The 19,775-nt window shown below is 41.8% G+C and overlaps 1 protein-coding gene across 1 annotated transcript in view; it reads right to left on the reverse strand.

Moving 5' to 3' along the window:
* The window catches only part of FMN1 (formin 1), a 393,533-nt gene extending 378,979 nt beyond the window's left edge, over window positions 1–14,554 (reverse strand). The window contains exon 1 of the mRNA XM_081108000.1: window positions 12,572–14,554. Coding sequence (XP_080964126.1) covers window positions 12,572–14,423 — 1,852 coding nt within the window. The 5' untranslated portion in view covers window positions 14,424–14,554. The remainder of the gene's footprint in view (window positions 1–12,571) is intronic.
* Between the last annotated feature and the right edge of the window lie 5,221 nt (window positions 14,555–19,775).

Here is a 19,775-nt window from a genome sequence, read left to right on the forward strand (position 1 = left end):
AACCTCTGGAAGGAAAATATTGCCCAAAAGACACAGGAAGTGATTTTTCTGGTGACACAGAGGCTGAGATGGAAGAGCTGCTGCAGCTGAGAAGCAGACACTTTCCTGATTTGGGCTCTCTGTGAGATTAGTCATACATTATCATATGATTTTTCAAGACATTTGCTCTTAAAGGAATTAGGAAGATGGCAAGAAAATAGTAGTGCTGCTCTTTAGAATAAAGCTGCAGATGTGTGATTGCAGTATCATAATTACTTACTAGATGGAATCCTGCAACTCCATAATATTTGCTGATAACATAAAACTGGTTGTAAAAGCTATATACTCAAAGCCTAATGGATGCTTAAAGACAATTTGGAGAAGTAGCATCTTGAACCACATGCAGCAACTGGCACTTGGAAGGCATAGGTAGTTATTTGAAGACAGCTGTATCGAAGCCAGAGGTTAATCTTATGATTAATGGTAAAAAAAAAAAAGTTGTGATCACAGTAACAAATGTTAAACAGGAAACTAGCATTCTATCTTCAAGAACAGCAGTCTACCTTCCTGTATTAATGCAATGTACAAATGTCAGTAGGATAATACAAAAATAATAGACTTTCATGTTTACAAGTGTATAGGTCCCTATATCTGATATAGTCTATAACAATTATTCAAAATCATTACAAAAATGGTTAGGTGGGAATTAAACTGTTTCTCAAGGATAACTCATCTATATCATTTCCCTTGAATAAAATATTTACACTTACAAGATTGTGAATTCATTTAACAAAGCTATACTTAGTATAATAATTTATGTCCCTTTAGTTAAAATTTCAAGTAATCACATCTCATCTTGTCATAGTGAATCTCGTATGCACAATAAATAAAAACCCATTCAACAATCAGCATTTATATAATATATGCTCTAAGCTATATCAAGTGTGATGCTGTGTTTTAGAGATACAAAGGTAAATAAAGCTTGGTCTCTGCTTCCATAGAGTTTATATTTAGACAGACATGTAAACAAATAATTATGGTAGAATGCGATAATAATATGTAAAGTTCTATGAAATTTTTCATTCTATGATGAGGGAGGTTTTATAATAGAGATAACATTTAGAACTTTTAAAAGACTTTATCTGGAAATAATTTTAGACTTACAAAAAAGTTGAAAAATAGAGAGTTCCCTATACCCTTCTCAATATTATGCAAACATTTACATTTGCATAACCAAGGTTAGGATGGATTTTGAAGAATGCCTAGGAATTTATCAACTATCTCATGTAAAGAAAACATTTATGAATAAAACCACTGAGTTATAAAATACTATAATAATATCTAAATATTTTTGCAGAACTATTGCGCCAAGCCTTTTAAATATATCACATAATCCTTAAAACAACTCATGAGTATTTAAAATATTATATCTATCACCACTCCCATTTACATACTGAGGCAGTTGCCAATCTTCTGGTAGATAGCAGAGCTGGAATTTGACACTGACGTGTTCAGCTTTCGCACACACGCTCTCAACCAGTACACTGTGATTAATGATCCAGAAATGGAGAACAGTCATTGTTACATTAGGTTACATTAGGGAAGGCTGTGGGGACAGTGTCTGACAGTGGAAGGAGAAAATAAGACCAGAAAGAGGATGTAAAGCCCTAAGTAATGGAAGGCTACTGTGATAGGCAGAATTCTAAGCTAGTCCCCTAGATTCCTGTCCCCTGGGGGACATGCCCAGAATAATCTCTCCTTGAGCGACAGCAGAATCTGTGAATACGAATGCATGTCACTTCCACGATCCAGTTATATGGCAATGGCAATGGCAAAGGAATTCTGCAGATAGAATTGTGGTCCCTGGTGTACTCACACCACTCCATTGGTTTGGGCCTCAAATTCTCAAGCCATTTTCTAGACCTAATTACTCTTTTCCTGCCTTGATTCCTGCTTCCACTCTTGGAACCCTGTCTCATACTGTAAGGATCCTGCTCTGCTGGCTAATAACAGGCGTTTTACGGGCAAATTAATACAGTGAGTTTTGTGCATAGCTTTGGGGATTAATCACATGGTCTCAACTGATATTTGCATTGTATATTCTCACAACAGTGCTTTCACACAGAAGGCAAACTTCAATGGTGGGCACCAGGCATCGAGCGGGGGGCCTTGCAGGACCCTTGAATCAGCCTAGAGGAGCTCTAAGTAGCTGCCCAGTCTCCCGGTTCACCAGTGTGTGGGTCATAAAGTAGCCTGGTGCAAATGTGTGGCCTTTGATCATGCATAATACAACATTGCTGGTTAATCTGTGACCAGCAAAACACACGACACGGTAAGCTGCCTCTGGTTTCCATTTCAAGTTTGATCACTTGGCTACACCTCAGTGACTGCTGTTGACAATACAGTTAAGTCTCATTTAAGATTAAGAAAGGTCTGTTGTAGTAAAACTGATTATGTTGTAAAATTATTCCAATTAAAAGAACAGTTTCTTTGTTCACACAAAAATTTGGCTTTGAGAACCCAAGTTCCATTTAATTTCAGCCCCATCCTCTGAGCATATTCAGATTCTTAAACCTACGCAGAGATGAATACTTTTAAGGTTAGCTTAAAAATAAAGCATCATCTACCAAACTAACATGATAGTAACCACATAATATGATATGAAACCAATTTCATTCTGTTTAACGTAGGATAGGTGGGGAAAATTTGCCCCCGTTACCGACCAAGTTGTCTTATCATCCATTCATTCTTCCACTTATACATTCATTTAATGAAACAATCATTGAATACGTGCCATTGTCAGTTATTGAACCTGACTCCAGGTAAATAATGAGGAGCACGACACTGCTACTGTTTTTTATTTTAAAAAAGAAGAAAATATCTGTTTCAATTCTGACATATTCTATCACCAGCAGAAACAGGTTCCGAATGAAGAAGGGACACAAAGAGCACGGCGGGGACAAACGCACTTCACTCTGCTGTATGGCAGGTCAGCTGAAGGGATTCCCTGCAATTCTGTTTAACTGCTCCTGGGGCAATGTGTCACGCACGGTCACTGCCTTGTCACTTGTAAACTGGAGGGTAACAAATTTTTTGTTTCTATTTTTAATTTTTTTAGAAAATCCTCATCCGAGGATATTTTCCCATTGATTTTTAGAGAGAGTGGAAGAGAGGGAAATACAGAGAGAAACATCGATGTGAGAGAGACACACTGATTGGTTGCCTCCTGCACATGCCCTGACCAGGGTCTGGGCCAGGGAAAAGCCTACAACCATGGTATGTACCCTTGACCGGAACTGAACCCAAGACTCTTCGGTCCGCAGGCTGACTGAGCCAATCCAGCTCCGGCTGGAGGGTGTTTTTAAGTTAAAGTCAACAACCAAAAATTTTAATTAAATCAATGCAGATTGACCACCAAGGAACTGCAAATCATCCATTTGAAGTATAAGACAGGGTCTTACATTCAAAAGCTTGATGAGAATTCAAGACTGACACAGAAAACAATGAGATAATATTATAAAAATATATATACTAACATAATAATATGGAAATAATAGAGGTCCAAAATGTATTGTCTTCACAAAAAATGATATAGCTATCAGGAGTAACCAAATTATTATTAGTTGATAAAATTAAAAAAAGCTTTGTAGGAGAAGATGTGACTTCAGGTGGCTCAGAAATAATTGGTAGAAAGAAAGAGGACTTTGGTTTTTCTTATGCTATATCACTCTTTAACTTATTTCATAATGGAATGATATTATTATTAGAAATGCAATTTTAATTTTTTTACTTACTTTAATTGCAAATAAAACTTCACTGATTAAATTCAAAAGCTATTGAGTGAGCCAGTTTCAAGCTAGACTGTGTAATTTTTTAAAAAATTCACTGGAAAATCAAAATTAACCTACAGAAAACAACGAGACCAAGACAATGCTATTTAAGTCACTTAAAAACAGAAGTAAATATAGACGCTTTCATTGAGAACAAATCAAGAAATTCACATCAAATAACCAGTTGTGAGCTACTATTTGTAGCATCATTTCATCACTGAGAAACCCCAAAGAGTAAATTATTGAAATCTTTTTTGGCCCTCTGAGTCAACATTGGTCTTTAATTATAATAAAGCTATTATTACCTAATATTCTATGAAGTATTTTCATCAACATTATTGATTTTTCAAAAGAACCCTATGAATGTAATATTATTCTTTCCAGCAAATGCAGTCAGGTGCAAATTCGCTATTTCTATGGCTCTACCAATGCTGGTGCTCCCCTCCCCTCCACAATTTCTCCTAGTCATTCTAGGAATCACATGTGCTCACAGATGCAGTCCTCCCATCATCACTGCTGCTCTCTCCTGCTCTGGCTGTTTAATGTGCCTCTAGACACTTCTAGAATCGCCACCTGGGCTTTTGCAGCTAAGGTGCCAGCTGCGTTCCCAACGCACTACTGCCCTCCTCCCTCACTTGTCCTCTTGTCCTTAGTATGAGGTCAGGACTGGTTCACTCCACCAGGTTCCCGGTCACACCGCTTCCACAGCCCCTCGAGTAGGGATTCTTCATCCCCAGGCTTGTTATACTGTTATGAGACTCTGTCTTCAATATCTGAAGGACATGTTAGTAAAATTTCTGCACTGCTTTTTCATTGTGGTCTTCTCTCCCTACCATCCAGGCATGAGTCCCTGAGAGCTGGGTCAGCAGAAAATCTGCAGGACATCCGTCAGGCTATTTTTACTGTTGTTCCTACCCCAACGCTGATATCCTCTCCTCTGCCTCAGACCCTGCTTTCCTAGGATGCGCTCGGCCCGGTGACAACCTTCGGAGCACTGAGGCAACGAGCTCTCATCAGGTCTAACCGTCTCATTATCCGGACATGCGGAGACTCCTGCTGAACCCCAGGCAGCCTATGTTTAGGCTTAAGCCGCATGTGCTATTTGCTCTCTCCACAAGCCTTCTGGGCTGACCTGGAAACCAACAGCTTTAATCAGTCACAGGATTATTTCTGGGGCTCTCTTCCCAAATGCAAAACTCTGAGTCAAAATTTTAACTAAGGCTTAAAACAAACAAAAAAACCGACACCACAACATTTTAGAAAAAATATGTGAAACCTTCCAACTTACTGCCTTAAGTTGAGAATAAAACTGTCACAGGAATCACAAAAATCTGAATCTCAATATCTGAAGCCCTCGCTCACTTCCTTGGTAGGAAGTGAGGTCTTAGACTCTTCCTCCCGTTATGCCCTCCAGGGGGCCCGTGCTTGGGAGCCTGCGCCCTTGCCCCCTTGTGCTCTGTTACTCTGTCACTCTGCCACCCTTGGGTTGCTAACAACCTCTTCCTGACCCCTGTAGCCGGGGCTGTTCTCTCCCTCGGCTCAGAAAGTTTCTGCTTCTCTCAAATAGCTCCTCCACCTGCGAAACCACTGGGCTTCTGATGACAAAGTCATTCCTTCCCTCATGCCAAGAACCCTTCTCCTAAACTAGGTAGGGCCCTCTCAGGAGTTTGAGAAAATATCTGTGCACAGAATTTTGATCCAGACTTGTTCTCTCACAATATCTCCCTTTCCATTGTCCATTGTTCCTATCTATTATCATGTATCCTTCAAAGACCCCACAGGTCCTTCTATGTCCTAAACATATCTTATTCCCAATCTGACAGTTTCAAATTCTTTGCTATAAGGCACTGGGCCAGCCTCTGGTCCCATGTGCAGGAGCAACGCATGACTGTGGGGAACTCCGAGGATCTTCGGGGAGAGTGAAGAAACTCTGGAGCACGATCTGGTGGGCAGCTGAGCTACCAGGGCACAGAGGAACCAGGGGGATGGTATGGCCCAATGTCACAACCCAGGGGCCACAAAAGTGTACTCAGTAGCATGGGTTGATTCCCATTTAAGAACTAACAGGAGTTATGATCCTTGTAAGTGATCAGAGAGTAAAGTAAAATAGGTAGTGAAGGTCATTTACCTGATTAAAAATGATCAAGAAGAAGAAAGTGGGCCCAGAGTCGGTGTGTAGTGTTTTCAGAAAGCACCCTCTCACAGAAGGGTCCACGAAGAATAAAACAAAACATACAGCTCCAATATTCAGTACTTTACTTTGTCAACTTCATTAAATGCTTGTAATATTTTATATATATATATATATATATATATATATATATATTTTATATATATATATATAAATATATATATATATATATAATTCAATATATATATATATATTTTCAAGAAGTAATATGCAAATGAGGTCGGGACCCCATAATGGTCACGATCAGCTCAGGAGGAGGGACCGTGCGTGGCCCCGAGTCTGAGAGAACAACATGCAGGCACAGCCCGGAGCCTGAGAGCTCAACACAGAGGGGTGCCTGCTCCAAGCCTCTGACACAGCTGGGGGCAGGCCCCCAGCAGACACACACACACACACACACACACACACACACACACGGCACCTGCTCAGAGCCTCCGTGGCCAGACTGCAGCTTAGGCCCTAAAGCCGTCAGTAGGCAATCCCCTGAGGGCTCCCAGATTGTGAGAGGGGGCAGGTTGGGCTGAGGGTCCCCCACCCACCCCAGTGCATGAATTTCATGCACCAGGCCTCTAGGTCAATTATAAGCTTTAAAGTTTGTCTTTTATAATGCTCCCAAGAAATGATGCTATGAGGCAGAATAGTTGTCATGTGAAAATACAGGATGGGGCAAAAGTAGGTTTATAGTTGTTCCAATGGAAAATGATATAATTGTTAATAAATAATAATACGAGAATAAACTGTGTTTCGTGTACTCACAACTGTAAACCTACTTTTGCCTCACCCTGTACGTATGCAATAAATCTTCAAATTATAATCTCTTTTTATTTTAAAAATGGTCTTATCTCTCTTTTTTGTTAAATGGTCTTTTAGATTTTTCAGTGGCTATTACTTTTAATCACAGTGTTAATTCTGCCATTTCTATATTTCTTCAGAATTACTTTAGATGACTGTATTTGGCTTAGGACCCAGACTGCCACCCTTGCTTTAAATCTTATACCCTGAATCCAAGAATAGAAAAGTGACAAATAAAAAACAATTCAATAGAAGGTGTTATCCTTAAGGCACAACTGGATATTGACCTGGGAAAAAATTCATTTATGTAAAGCTGTTTTGGGATTTTAAAACATCAGATCTTGGTCATGGTCCTGGCCTATAAAAACAAAATCTTAACAAGAGAAGCACTTTATTTTATATAGAATCTGACCACAAAATGTAAATTGTTCATTGGTAGAAAATCTATTTAAATATCCCATATGCAAATTAGTTAGTCTTAATTTGCATAACTGGGGAAGACATTTTAAAATTATTTTTGTGCTTTGCATAAAAAGCAACCAAGCACAATGTGTTGTCAATCACTGGTAAATGTAAGAGCTATGCATTTAAAAAACCAGATAAATCTTTCTGAATTCACAGACTGAAACCTGCACCACAAGATCTTCCAATTCTTTCACTTGCTCTATATTTGAACTTTAAACAATAAGACAATTGACCTAATTAAACTGAGAGATGGAAAGGTCAAACAGCAAAGAAATGAAACAGTGTAATCATTATTTATTATCAAGATAACCAGTGTTCTATAACAAAACATATACTACACATACACACATCCTTCTTTACCTCATTGGTCATTTACAATACCATTCCATCTGTCTACACTTTTTGGTCCTCAGGGCGCAGTCTATCTGCATCATCATGTCTCACTCTTGCCCTCCAGATCCACTCCCCGCCCTTCTGCACATACTCTTGGCTCCAAAGGCTGACCTTTCAGATCGCATCTACCAACTCCCTTACACTTTGCCTTATGGTTGGTTTAGTTAGAGGAGTTTTCTAGGCAGAAGATCAAAGGAAAGTGAGGCCAGGATATTTATTCCCACAACTTCCTCTCTGCCAGGTGCCTCTACCGCAGGCCACTGTTCCCACCACATGGTCCTCCTGATTAAGCTCCCCTGTCACGTTCCAGTGACCCCTGCTTCCCTTGTTCCTTCAGGCCTCGGGATGTCGGTTACCTGCCAGGACCCTGTCTAACCCAGGAGCCTTTCTGAACTGTCTTCTTCTCCTGGTTTCTGGATGGATAATGCTCTGTCCTCATCCAGTCCTACCTCCCTGACAAGTCCTTTATGGGCATTGCTTTCACAGGGCTCCGGCAACCTGAATTTCTCTTCGTAACAATGCTGTGTATCAATGCTGAACTTTTGCCTCATTAAAGGACATGGGTAAAATACAGAAAAGTGTGGTTTAGCTATAACCCTACCATACATGCACATCACTCTAGGAGTATCTTTTTTCTTTAAAAAGTAAGTTTGGCTCAGTGGTTAGAGTGTCAGCTCACATACCCAAGGGTCACAGGTTGATTCCCAGTTAAGGGCATGTATCTGGGTTTCAGGTTTGATCCCTGGCCCCAGTTGGGGTGCATGAGAGAGGCAACCAATCCATGTGTCTCTCACAATGATGTTTCTCTCTCTCTCCACCCTCCACCCCTCCCCTCCACTCTCTCTAAAAATAAATGAAAAAAAAAATCCTCTGGTGAGGATTAACCAAAACCAAAAAATAAAAAAGTAGTTACAAATCACTCTTTAAAAAATCACAGGTGACACTTTCACCACAACCTGTGCAATGATGTAAATATAAATAAAGAAAAAGTGAGTGCTCTTCCCCAGTGCTTCTGGAGCCTTCACCTCAGTCCCCACCTTCTCCCTGCCTTGGCCCTAAATACAGCATTGAACAGCCTGGCCAGTCTTCTCTATACCTGTCTCCATGATATTCAAACCCATACCAAAATATATACTCATATATGGAGAAGGTAATACACTCTCTACAAAAACTGAGAGCATGTTACTAGAAGTAGATCTAGTTCACTACCTTGAATAGCCTCATAATATTACAGAGTGTAAGTATACTATAATTTATCTAACCATTTCTCTACTGATGAAAATTCAAAAAATTTTCAGCTGTCTTTGGTACTACAAACAATGCTCCAATAAATGCCCTTATGCACACATTCTTATTAGTGCATCTATTTATGGAAGCTAAATTCCTAAAAGTAGGGTTGCTAGGACAAAGTTACATATAGTTTCAATTACTTAAGTAACTTCACTTACTTTCTTAAAATATATATAGCAATGTATTTCCTGTCAATTTAATTCTTGATTTGTTTTATATGGGTATAAGTTGGTATATGCAATTTTTGAATGTTATTTTCTTTCTTAGCATTAATTACAGATAATTTTCTATATGTTTTCTACAATATCTTTCTATATACTTTCTGTAGTAATCTTAACATCTGTCCATTAATATTGTAAAGATTCTTTAAAATTTTATTGGCATTGCATCACACCTCAATATTACATCTACTCCCCTATAATATATATGCAGAGAAGAATCAAAGGTTTGACAGTAGCATTAGATATAATAAAATCTATTACACATATGCCTCTCAACCCTCAATCAGCTGACTTAACTACATCTTTTCATGGGCACAAGAATTGGACAAGTGAGTCACAATATCAAGAAGGACTATGCTTGGGGCATGTGCTTCCATCACCACCCTGGCGATTTCAATCAAAGGAAAAGATCACGAGATGGCTGAGGAGCCCACTGAAACACTGGGGGTGGGGAGCCAAGTTCCATGTGATTCTGCTGGCTTTAAAGGGGTCTACTGAAGATCAAAGGTAAAAGAAACCATCGAAACAGAAAGGAATTCAGCCCCAAGGCTGCTGCTATGCAGGCTTGCACAGCTAGAGTCCCTCAAGGTTTGAGAAAATACCACATTCTACAAAGGCTTGGGAACATTATACAGCAGTTTCCATCCCAAAATAAAAGACTATAAAACCAATTCCAAGGTGGGGGAGAAGGAGAGAGGAGGAGGATGAGAAGAGAAATCTGGCCACTATTCATTCTTAGTATATTCTCTATTTGATCATATCACCACCAGTCAAGAAATTCCTGCGTGTACCCCTTGGAGTGGAGAGTTAGGAAAATTACAAAGCTAGCAGGATGTGGACCAATAGGCTCTGTGATACCTCTGTACTATCTCCTCTGGGGATGGTGATGTTGGCTTTAATGGCTCGGTCCTGTGAGAAGGAGAAGCGGATTTCATTCTTTCCTGGGAATTACTACTTGTCCATAACACTTAAGAATCTTCCAACTGGAAACGGGTCTGATTACTTTTGCCAGCCTTAATCTCCTACTAAAGCAGTTAATGGGAGCTTTTAATAATGCTAATCACATCACTTCAATAAAATACCTACATGTTAGTTCCACAGGAAATACATGTCCACAAACCATAAACTCAACCTGGTAATAGCTGACATGGGAGAGAGGGGGGAGGTGGATGCAGATAAAGGCGCACTGTGCAATGACAGTAAATGAATTACAGACCCCTCCTCTGGGCTGTGGGGACTGCCTGAGGCCTCTACTGGGATGAGGTGGGAGGAAAGAGAAAGTTAAAAAGGCAGCTGGAAGCAGAAAAGTCCCCCTGTCTGGACCCACCAGCTGCAGGAAGTCACTGATGGATCCAGAATATGAAGAGGACTCAAGGCTGCAGAAAAGGGGAACTAAAGGGAGGGAAGGGGACAGGAACATGGGACAAACATCAAAGATATTATCTAGAGAACTCCCTCCCTTAATGGTTTTCAAAGGAGGGCCAAGATAAGAGCTAAAATTTGGATGTCCTGGGGGAAGGTCCCAGCAAAAGGGAAGTTATCTGGGCCAGAAAAAAAAATGGTCCCTCCGTACCCCTATTCTCCTTTGTCTTTCCAACTCCATTCATAAAGTTGGAAGCACCCGGGGTGTCCCTGCCAAGGAATCTCTGTGATTCTAATGACTGGCTCAAGATCCCAATGGAAGACCTGGGACCAAAATAAAGGGAATGGTTCTGAGTGATTGTATGGAGAAGCCAAGGAAGGAAGTGATCATCTGTTGAGCTTGCCCCTCAGTGGGTTCATGGTCAGTCACCCAGAAGCTGAATGTCCTCTGGGTGTCCGCCTTGACCCACGTATGGCAGAGCTTTTGTAATATCTTTTCTATAGAAAAAGAACAACAAAATAAAAAGATAATTCTAAGTCAGGGGGAAAGGTTTATGGATGCTCAATGTATTTATACTTTCTGGATGAGGAACACACAGAATCCTAGAATTTGGTGACTTCTAAAAAGAACCTTCAGAGTGAAGCTAGCCATTCTGCACTCACGTCTCCAAGAATCTCTCACCTAATAGTTGTAGAGAGCTTCTGTTCCAAGTATTTCACAGTATGCGTAGGGAGAAAGAATTTTCATCACTAGGGTTTCAGGATACCTGCTTATAAAATCTACAATTCTATGGCTTTCTTGATGACACAGATTGGTTATATTATGAAAGAAGCAAGTGTTATCAAACTAAGATCAATATATTGCAAACCCACGATGAAACCATTTACCACATTGTTTTAAGAGCCAGCCCCTGGACCAATGATTTAGAAACATTTATAAAAATGTCAAGAATTCAAAATAGTAAGAAAGCTTTTGAAGTTTTTCTTTCCTACATAGATATTTTTATCTCAAAAAAATTGCCATGATATTTTCTCTAACCTGTGAGAGACCGTATATCATGTTACAAACTATTCCCTAGACAAAGCATCGACCATATGCTGCTAAAGCACCGCTGAAAGAGAACCTGTTACTCGTACGATGGCACACAAGACCCTGTGCATCGGGCCACGCTGGCCTGGAAAATGTAATGAGTACAGGAGTGGCACTTCCTACACCTTGCCGTTGGTGGTCTTACTGGACCCACTGACAGAAGCCCCAAATTGTGTCCATGTAAAATTGTAAATCACATTAAGCATATGAGCCAGATTGTCTCTGTAGCACCTTTTGCATAAGAAATGATGTTGCACCAGGAGTGGTAGGAACCCATAAATAAGTTATAACTTCAGAGCAAACATTGCTTTGTGCTCCTTTAGGAAATTAAAAACCAGAAATTAAAAAAAACAAATCTGAACTAAGTCTCTTCAACTTAAACTGAATTTATCACTCCTCTGGTAAAAACAAAAAAACTTTTTGTCATAAAAGACTGATGTTACAAAGGTGATTACTAAAAAGAAAAACAAACAACAAAACCCTCTAACAACAGACACAGCGCGCTTTTGCTCTTCTACTCGGAGAATCCCCACAAATTCAAGCTACTCAGCAGTACCGCCAGCAAAATTCAGGCCAAGGGGCCAATTACCCGGGGTTTGCATCAAAGGCAGCGACCAGTTGCTACTTCTCCCTGCTTGTTTGCTCCTGTTCCTGTGAGAGTCCTGTGGTAAGCAACCATGGAGGCAGCCTTAGCGTACGCCCACCAAGATAAAATAAAACAAAGACATTTACAAAGTATTGCTTCTGGAAGCAACTACAACCCTGACTCCATAAGTAAACACCATCCTCACAATCTCAACACTTCCCTATACCACTCCCAGTTTTCTTGTTACAAGGAGAATTGACTAACAGGCCCAGGAATGTCGGTTCATTGTTCACTGACCTGTCCCTGAATAGCACAAGCAGTTTGTGAATCACCCCCCAGAAACGATGTAAAGCATCTTAAACAGGGACTAACCTGGAGGTGACTGGTGCGGAGGCTGAGCTGCGATCCTCCCGGGCCCCAAGATCTTTTCCAAAGGTTCCCCAGGCACCAACCGAGGTTGGTCCGCTCTGAGGAAGGCCGAGCTGGCTCCTTTGGTCTCCGTGACCTTCGCAGAGGATGATGGCTCCAAGGTGTCAGCAGAGGTGGACCCAGAGAAGGTGCCACTCTTTCTACCAGGAGAGTCATCAAGAGCGGCTTCCCTCTCACCAGGCAGCCGGAGGAGCCTGTGATGCTGTGGAGGGCTGGGGAGCCTTGGAGATAGAGGCGAGGGAACAGGTGACATCCGTGTGTGTGTGCCAGACTGAGAGGATGAATTATTAAATACCATGCCCAGAGCTGGTGGGGGTGGCCTCTCACCACCTCCGCCCTGTGAGGAGTCGGGGCCAGAACTGCGGGGCAGATCCAGAAACAAGGTCTTGTGGCCGCTCAGAGACTGCCCAGCTCTCCTCTTGCTTCCAGTGTCTGGGAGGGTGCGGGGGGCCGTCCTGCTGAGGGGGAAGCCCAGCCTCTTCCCCTCAGTGGCTTCAACCAACTTCTCACTCTCTATCACCTTCAGGAGGACCTTGTTCACAGCCCCCTCGGCGCTGGCTGGAAGACATTCCCTGGCCGACGACTGCCATGACCCGTCCCCGCGCTGCTCCTTGCCCTGCCGCTTGGAACCAGGAGCCCCAGCCTTGGCTGCTGGGAGGGTGAGCAAGTCTGCACTGGGAATGAACTCAGCTTGGGCTGCTGGGTGAACAGCAAGCCCTCCTTCGCCCTCAGGATGCATTTGAACTACTCTCTGCACCTGAGCAGACAGGTCCTGGACCCGGGCCACCACTCTGGAAACAGGTTTCTTCCTGTGAGTCCGCTCAGCACACTTCTCCCTCCGGCCCCTCTCTGTGGGTGGATGCTTCTCGGGGTGCCTGTGACTTCCAGAGAAACCTGTCTGCTGATGTGCCAGCCTGTGAGGCGTCCTTGGTAGCTCCCCAGCACCACCGTCCCCTGGCTCGTCCCCTGGCTCCATGGAGCTGCAGTCAGGGGGCGATCCTCCTCTTCCAAGCTCAGCATCCTCAGAAGTGAGCCCGGAGCTCCCAAAGCCAGGGTCAGGGTCCAGCATCCTGGCGATCTCCAGGGGGCAGATTTCTCTCCTCTGCAGGGAAGAGGAACGAGCCCTATGTGGAAGCAAGTTGCCTCTCTCTTCTAGAAGCCCACGATTAGGCCTCTCTCGAGAAAGAGGAAGGGAGTTGCTGGAACAGACATGGTCCCTCCCCATCTGAGGAGCTGATTCCTGGCCCCCATGCCCTTTTCTTCTTGTCCTCTTCTGTGGAAGCGCCTCCACACTCTCTCTCCCTCCCCCAAACCGCCGGGGCTTTTTGCTCCTCTGGGTGGCCCTCTTATTGAGACAGCCCACGAGGGGCTCTCCCTGCAAGTCGCCAGCACTCTGGAAACAGTCGTCCTCAGGGGCCAGACTCACGGACAGCTCCAGCAGCTTCCCCTCCTGGTTCCCCATCGTGATCCCCAGGATGTGGTCTGAGCTTAGGAGATTGGCCAGCAGTCTCTCCCTCTCTGCTGTGAGTTTGTACAGCTCAGTTAGAATGTCCTTCGTGGGAGTCTGCTTGAAAAATATGTCCCCTGGATGTTCATCCGGCTGCAGACTGAGGCTGATGACGTCCGACCCCTCCCTGACTTGGTAGCAGTTCTGAAATGCCTTATTGGATCTGTCTAGAGTTACGGTGCCCTTGTATGAAAATCCTCGGACTTCCCCCCGTGGAAGATAGAAGCTGATGTAGCAGAGTTCAGTAATGGGCTTACGCAATTGGAGGGAGCAGTGAGTGCCTTCCATTATGCCTGCCTAATTATTCATGCCTCAGAGATGCTGGTCTGTGGTCAGGCTTCCCAGGCTCCAATGCTGGGGCATGTGATGGTGGCTACGCAGAGAGAGCAGCTGACCGTCATCTCCAGCAGTGAGACTGCCTGGGGAACAGGGGAAGAAAGTAGCTTGTCTAACAGAGTGGATAAATCACACACCAACATAAATCAAAGCATCCCCATGATTTAGCCTTCCTCTCTGGCTGACCTCAACCAATCCAGGCATCAGCCAGGAGGCTGGCTGAACCGCTTCCCCACTCCCACCCCTCCCTGGACCAGCAGAGCTTCTCTATAGCTGTGAGATGGGAGAGTGCTGTAACTTTAGCCCCAAGAAAAAAGTTCCTTCTCCCACATGGGAACTCACTATATACCTTAGAGAAGGTCTCTCAGCTTCACTAGGCTTCAGTTTATGTTCTTCTATAAAACAGAACTAATGTAGCTCCCAGAAATCTTGAGGTAAGGGGGACTTTGAGATCCTTAGAAAACAGAGGCATTTTAATAACCTGTGTTTGGAATATCACTTTGCAAAAATAAGTCAAGCCTTTTTACTTTCCAAAAAGCACCTTCTAAGATTTGACATTATCTATTTATCTTAAAGTAGAATGGGGGAAAGGTACATAGCCACAAATTTGAATTCTCTTCTAAACACAATTCATATTTTGCCAAAAGAACTAAAAGTGAAAAATTTTAAGTTTAAAATTTAAATAAGTGGAATAACTTTTAAAGGAAAAACCAAGATGGCAGCATAGGTTAACGCCGGAGATTGCTGCCTCGAACAACCACTTCAAAAAACAACTAAAAGACAGAACGGACATCATCCAGAACCACAGGAAGGCTGGCTGAGTGGAAATTCTACAACTAGGAGGAAAGAATATCATACCCAGACTCAGAGAAGGCGCAGTGCTGAAGTGAAATACTAAGGTGCGGAGTGCACGCGGAGCGGGCTGGAGGCGGAGGGCTCGGTTGTTGTTTTCAATCAGGAGGGAGTTTCAGACTCTGAGCTCCAGATCCGGGCGAGTCTCTAGGGACCCAGATTTAAACGGGAGAAGCGAGACTGTCTGGCTTCGGTCGGAACTCGAAGGCAGCTTTCTCTCTGAGGTTTGCAGCGGTTGCTGGGACTCTGTGAGACAGAGACCCTAGGGACGGAACTGAGAGCAGCCATAACTGCTTGCTCCGGCCTGCCCTGTAGATCCCCAGGAACTGCCCTGCCCAAGCCCTGCACAGAGCCATTTGCCGGATAGCCTCAGGCAAACGCTAGATTAGCACCGCCCTAGAGATCCAGCACAGAAGCTCTCCCACTGCAGACACAACGGACTCTCATAGCCAGTTAGCCTGGAGGTCAAATCACCCCCGATGTTGCCGACAACAATCAAGGCTTAACTACAACAAGACTGCGCACAAAGACCACTAGGGGGTGCACCAAGAAAGCATAAAAAATACGGAGACAAAGAAACAGGACAAAACTGTCAATGGAGGATATTGAGTTCAGAACCACACTTTTAAGGTCTCTTAAGAACTGCCTAGAAGCCGCCGATAAATGTAGTGAGATCCTCAAGAAATCTAATGAGACCCTCGATGTTATGATAAAGAACCAACAAGAAATTAAGCATACACGGACTGAAATAATGAATACTATACAGACCCCCAACAGCAGACCAGAGGAGCGCAAGAATCAAGGCAAAGATTTGAAATGTGAAGAAGCAAAAAACACCCAACCAGAAAAGCAAAATGAAAAAAGAATCCGAAAATACGAAGATAATGTAAGGAGCCTCTGGGACCACTTCAAGCGTACCAACATCAGAATTATAGGGGTGCCAGAAGTTGAGAGACAGCAAGATATTGAAAACCTATTTGAAGAAATAATGACAGAAAACTTCCCCCACCTGGTGAAAGAAATAGACTTACAGGTCCAGGAAGTGCAGAGAACCCCAAACAAAAGGAATCCAAAGAGGACCACACCAGGACACATCATAATTAAAATGCCAAGAGCAAAAGACAAAGAGAGAATCTTAAAAGCAGCAAGAGAAAGAAACTCAGTTACCTACAAGGGAATACCCATACGACTGCCAGCTGATTTCTCGACAGAAACTTTGCAGGCCAGAAGGGAATGGCAAGAAATATTCAAAGTGATGAATACCAAGAACCTACAACCAAGATTACTTTATCCAGCAAAACTATCATTCAGAACTGAAGGTCAGATAAAGAGCTTCACAGATAAGGAAAAGCTAAAGGAGTTCATCACCACCAAACCAGTATTATATGAAATGCTGAAAGGGATCCTTTAAGAAGAGGAAGAGGAAGAAAAAGGTAAAGATACAAATTATGAACAACAAACATGCATCTATCAACAAGTGAATCTAAGAATCAAGTGAATAAATAATCTGGTGATCATAATAGAATCAGGGACATAGAAAGGGAATGGACTGACTATTCTTGGGGGGGGGAGGGGTGTGGGAGATGCGGGAAGAGACTGGACAAAAATCGTGCACCTATGGATGAGGACAGTGGGTGGGGAGTGAGGGCGGAGGGTGGGGCGGGAACTGGGAGGAGGGGAGTTATGGGGGGAAAAAAGAGGAACAAATGTAATAATCTGAACAATAAAGATTTAATTTAAAAAAATTTAAATAAGTGATTCGAGAGTTTTAATCAAGTTTTTTTTTTTCATACTTCTTGCCCACTGAAGGCCAAATGGAATAAAGAAAGAGCAAAAATCTGAAAGCCAATGCTAGCCCTATATGGATTTTCAAATGTCTTCACCATCAAAGTGACTAAATCATCACATAATCAGTAAAGGTGGCTGCTCCCTCCTGTAATTTGAGGTATCCCAGGAATATCTCTGTGGTTAACATCTTTACACACAGGAATGGAGCTTAGGATTCTGTATTATAGCACTTCATTTCTTCATTTAAGGCTTCCATGCTTAAAGGAAATCTCCTTGGGAAGGGAAACACAATAATCATTTATTAACCATTGATATCTTCAGTGAATGATTTTTCTCAGATTGTTTCTAACTGGTTCTAAAGAGTAAAAAGCTATACAAAGGTACATTTTAAGTGGAGGAAGAGTAAAAGGAGGAAGACTTTTATAATTGAAACTCCTTGAAGAAGAGTGATAAAATGAAGGTTAAAAAAATGCAGACATCTGATCAACCAAAAGTGCCAGGTGGGCTCAGAGTACTCTCGGAAAAAGAAGTGGAATAACATTTTTAAAGTACTGAAAGAAAAAACCTGTTATCCCAAAATTTTATATCAAATAAAAATATTCTTCAATAATAAAGGTGAAATAAAGGCATTCTCAATTAAGGGAAAAGTAAGAAAATTAGTTGTAAGCAGATTTGCTCTAAACAAATTTCTAAAGAAAGCTCTTCAGACAATGAGAATGTTACAGGAAGAAACTTGTAACATCAAGAATAAAGGAAAAGCAAAGGAAATGATAAATATCTATGTAAAATAATATTACTCCTTTCTTGAGTTTTTGAAAAGATGTTTGGGGAGGAGAACCAAGTTGGCAGCATAAGTAAATGCAGATACTCACTGCCTCCCACAATCACATCAAAATTACAACTAAAATACAAAACAACCTTCATCCAGAACCTCCTGAAAGCTGGCTGAATGGAAGTCCTACAACTAGATTGTCTCTGTAGAGGCCACCATGAGGAGCAAGGGGTCCCAGTGGGAAAAGGGACTGATATGGTGGTAAAGCATAATAGTACTTTAATTCTAACTGCACTGTGAAGAGTTAGGCATATATATTGTAGTTCCTAGAGCAACCGACTAAAAAAAAATACAGAGATGTAATCAATAAGTTGAGAGATTCAAATGAAATAATTAAAATGTTTAAAAAACTAAAAAGAAAACAAGAAAGGCTCAATGAAGAAAAGAACAACAAAAAAAGAGGCAACAATCATAAATAAATAATAAAATGATAAACCTTAGTCTAAACATATAAATAATTACATTATGTAAATGGTCTAAACACAAAGATTGTTGGAATGCATGAATATGAAGTTAAAGTCAATGGAGGAAGTTACTCAAAGAGAGTATGCAGAACAAAAACAGCAAAGGTTTCAGAACAGTCGTGTAAACATAGATATTTAAGGAATAGATGGAGTGAAAAGAAACTTTAACTGAGGCTGAGAAAGAAATAGGTAGTAAAGGAATTCTCATATTTTGTAGCCAAAAAAAATACAGTTCAATGACCTAACTTCTTATTATGTTTTTTACAAGTCTGTAATACCTAGCTCTGAAATGTTTTAATCATTGAAACCAAACTGAGACCAGAACCCATTTCTCAGGAGCTAGTGTTAGATTAAACCATAGGACTTCCATAATACGAGCAAGTCTTTCTTCCTCCCTTCCCTGACAATAATAGGATCACATCCCCAATTACATCCTTAAATCCTTAGCTTCAGCTTTATCTATCACCCCTTCTTAAAGACCATGAACTGTCCTTCTATTGCTACATGTTCATTTGTAGAAGAATAGTATAAAAATAGTGACGGTCACAACCATGGTGTTGTACCATTTCAACTAGGATCAAACCATAGGATAAAAGATAAAAGGAGTGAGTTTTGGATTGTACAACTTAACATTGGCCATAAATGGTTTGTGGCAGGGTACACAGCAAACATAAGTCCCCATCAATTGTAAAAGAAAAGTGTCCCATTCATGGAATTATTAAAAAAATTTTAAATGTTGCAGAGTGCCTGGCTGGAGTGGCTCAATTGGTTGAGTATTGTACTATGCACCAAAAGTTTGCCAGTTCAATTCCTGGTCACGGCACATACCTGCATTGTACTTTGGATCCTCAGTTGGTGCACATATAGAAGACAACCAATAGATGCTTCTCATCTCTCTCTTTCTCTCTCTCTCTCTCTCTCTCTCTCTCTCTCTCTCTCTCTCTCTCTCTTCCTCTTTCTACATATGTCCTCAGTGAGGATTAAAAAATGTTTTACTTTGTTTCTAAGATAAAATACTCTTCTAAAAGTTTCTGGGGAGTCCAAATCCAGGTGCAAATAGGATCCTCATGCCATGAGTTCATAATTTCTGTTTCCAACGATCACATAAGCAAGTAGAGAAAATACTCCTAGTACCTCTTTCTCTAGGCCTTATCCTTTAACACAAAGTTCAAGCAGAAGACATTATAAGCAATGAAAGGTAGGGGTTGACAACTGAAGCGAATTGTTTTAATTATAAGGAGTTGTCCCTGGAAAAGAAGTTTCTCCTCGGAATGCACAACAGCACAGGTATTAATACATCAGTGGCACAAAGACAATCCGACTTGCCTGAATTCTGGCAACAATAAAGCATCTCAGAGGAAACTTATT

Source organism: Myotis nattereri (genome assembly GCF_964212035.1).
Source record: "Myotis nattereri genome assembly, chromosome: 1".
Lineage (NCBI taxonomy): Eukaryota > Metazoa > Chordata > Mammalia > Chiroptera > Vespertilionidae > Myotis > Myotis nattereri.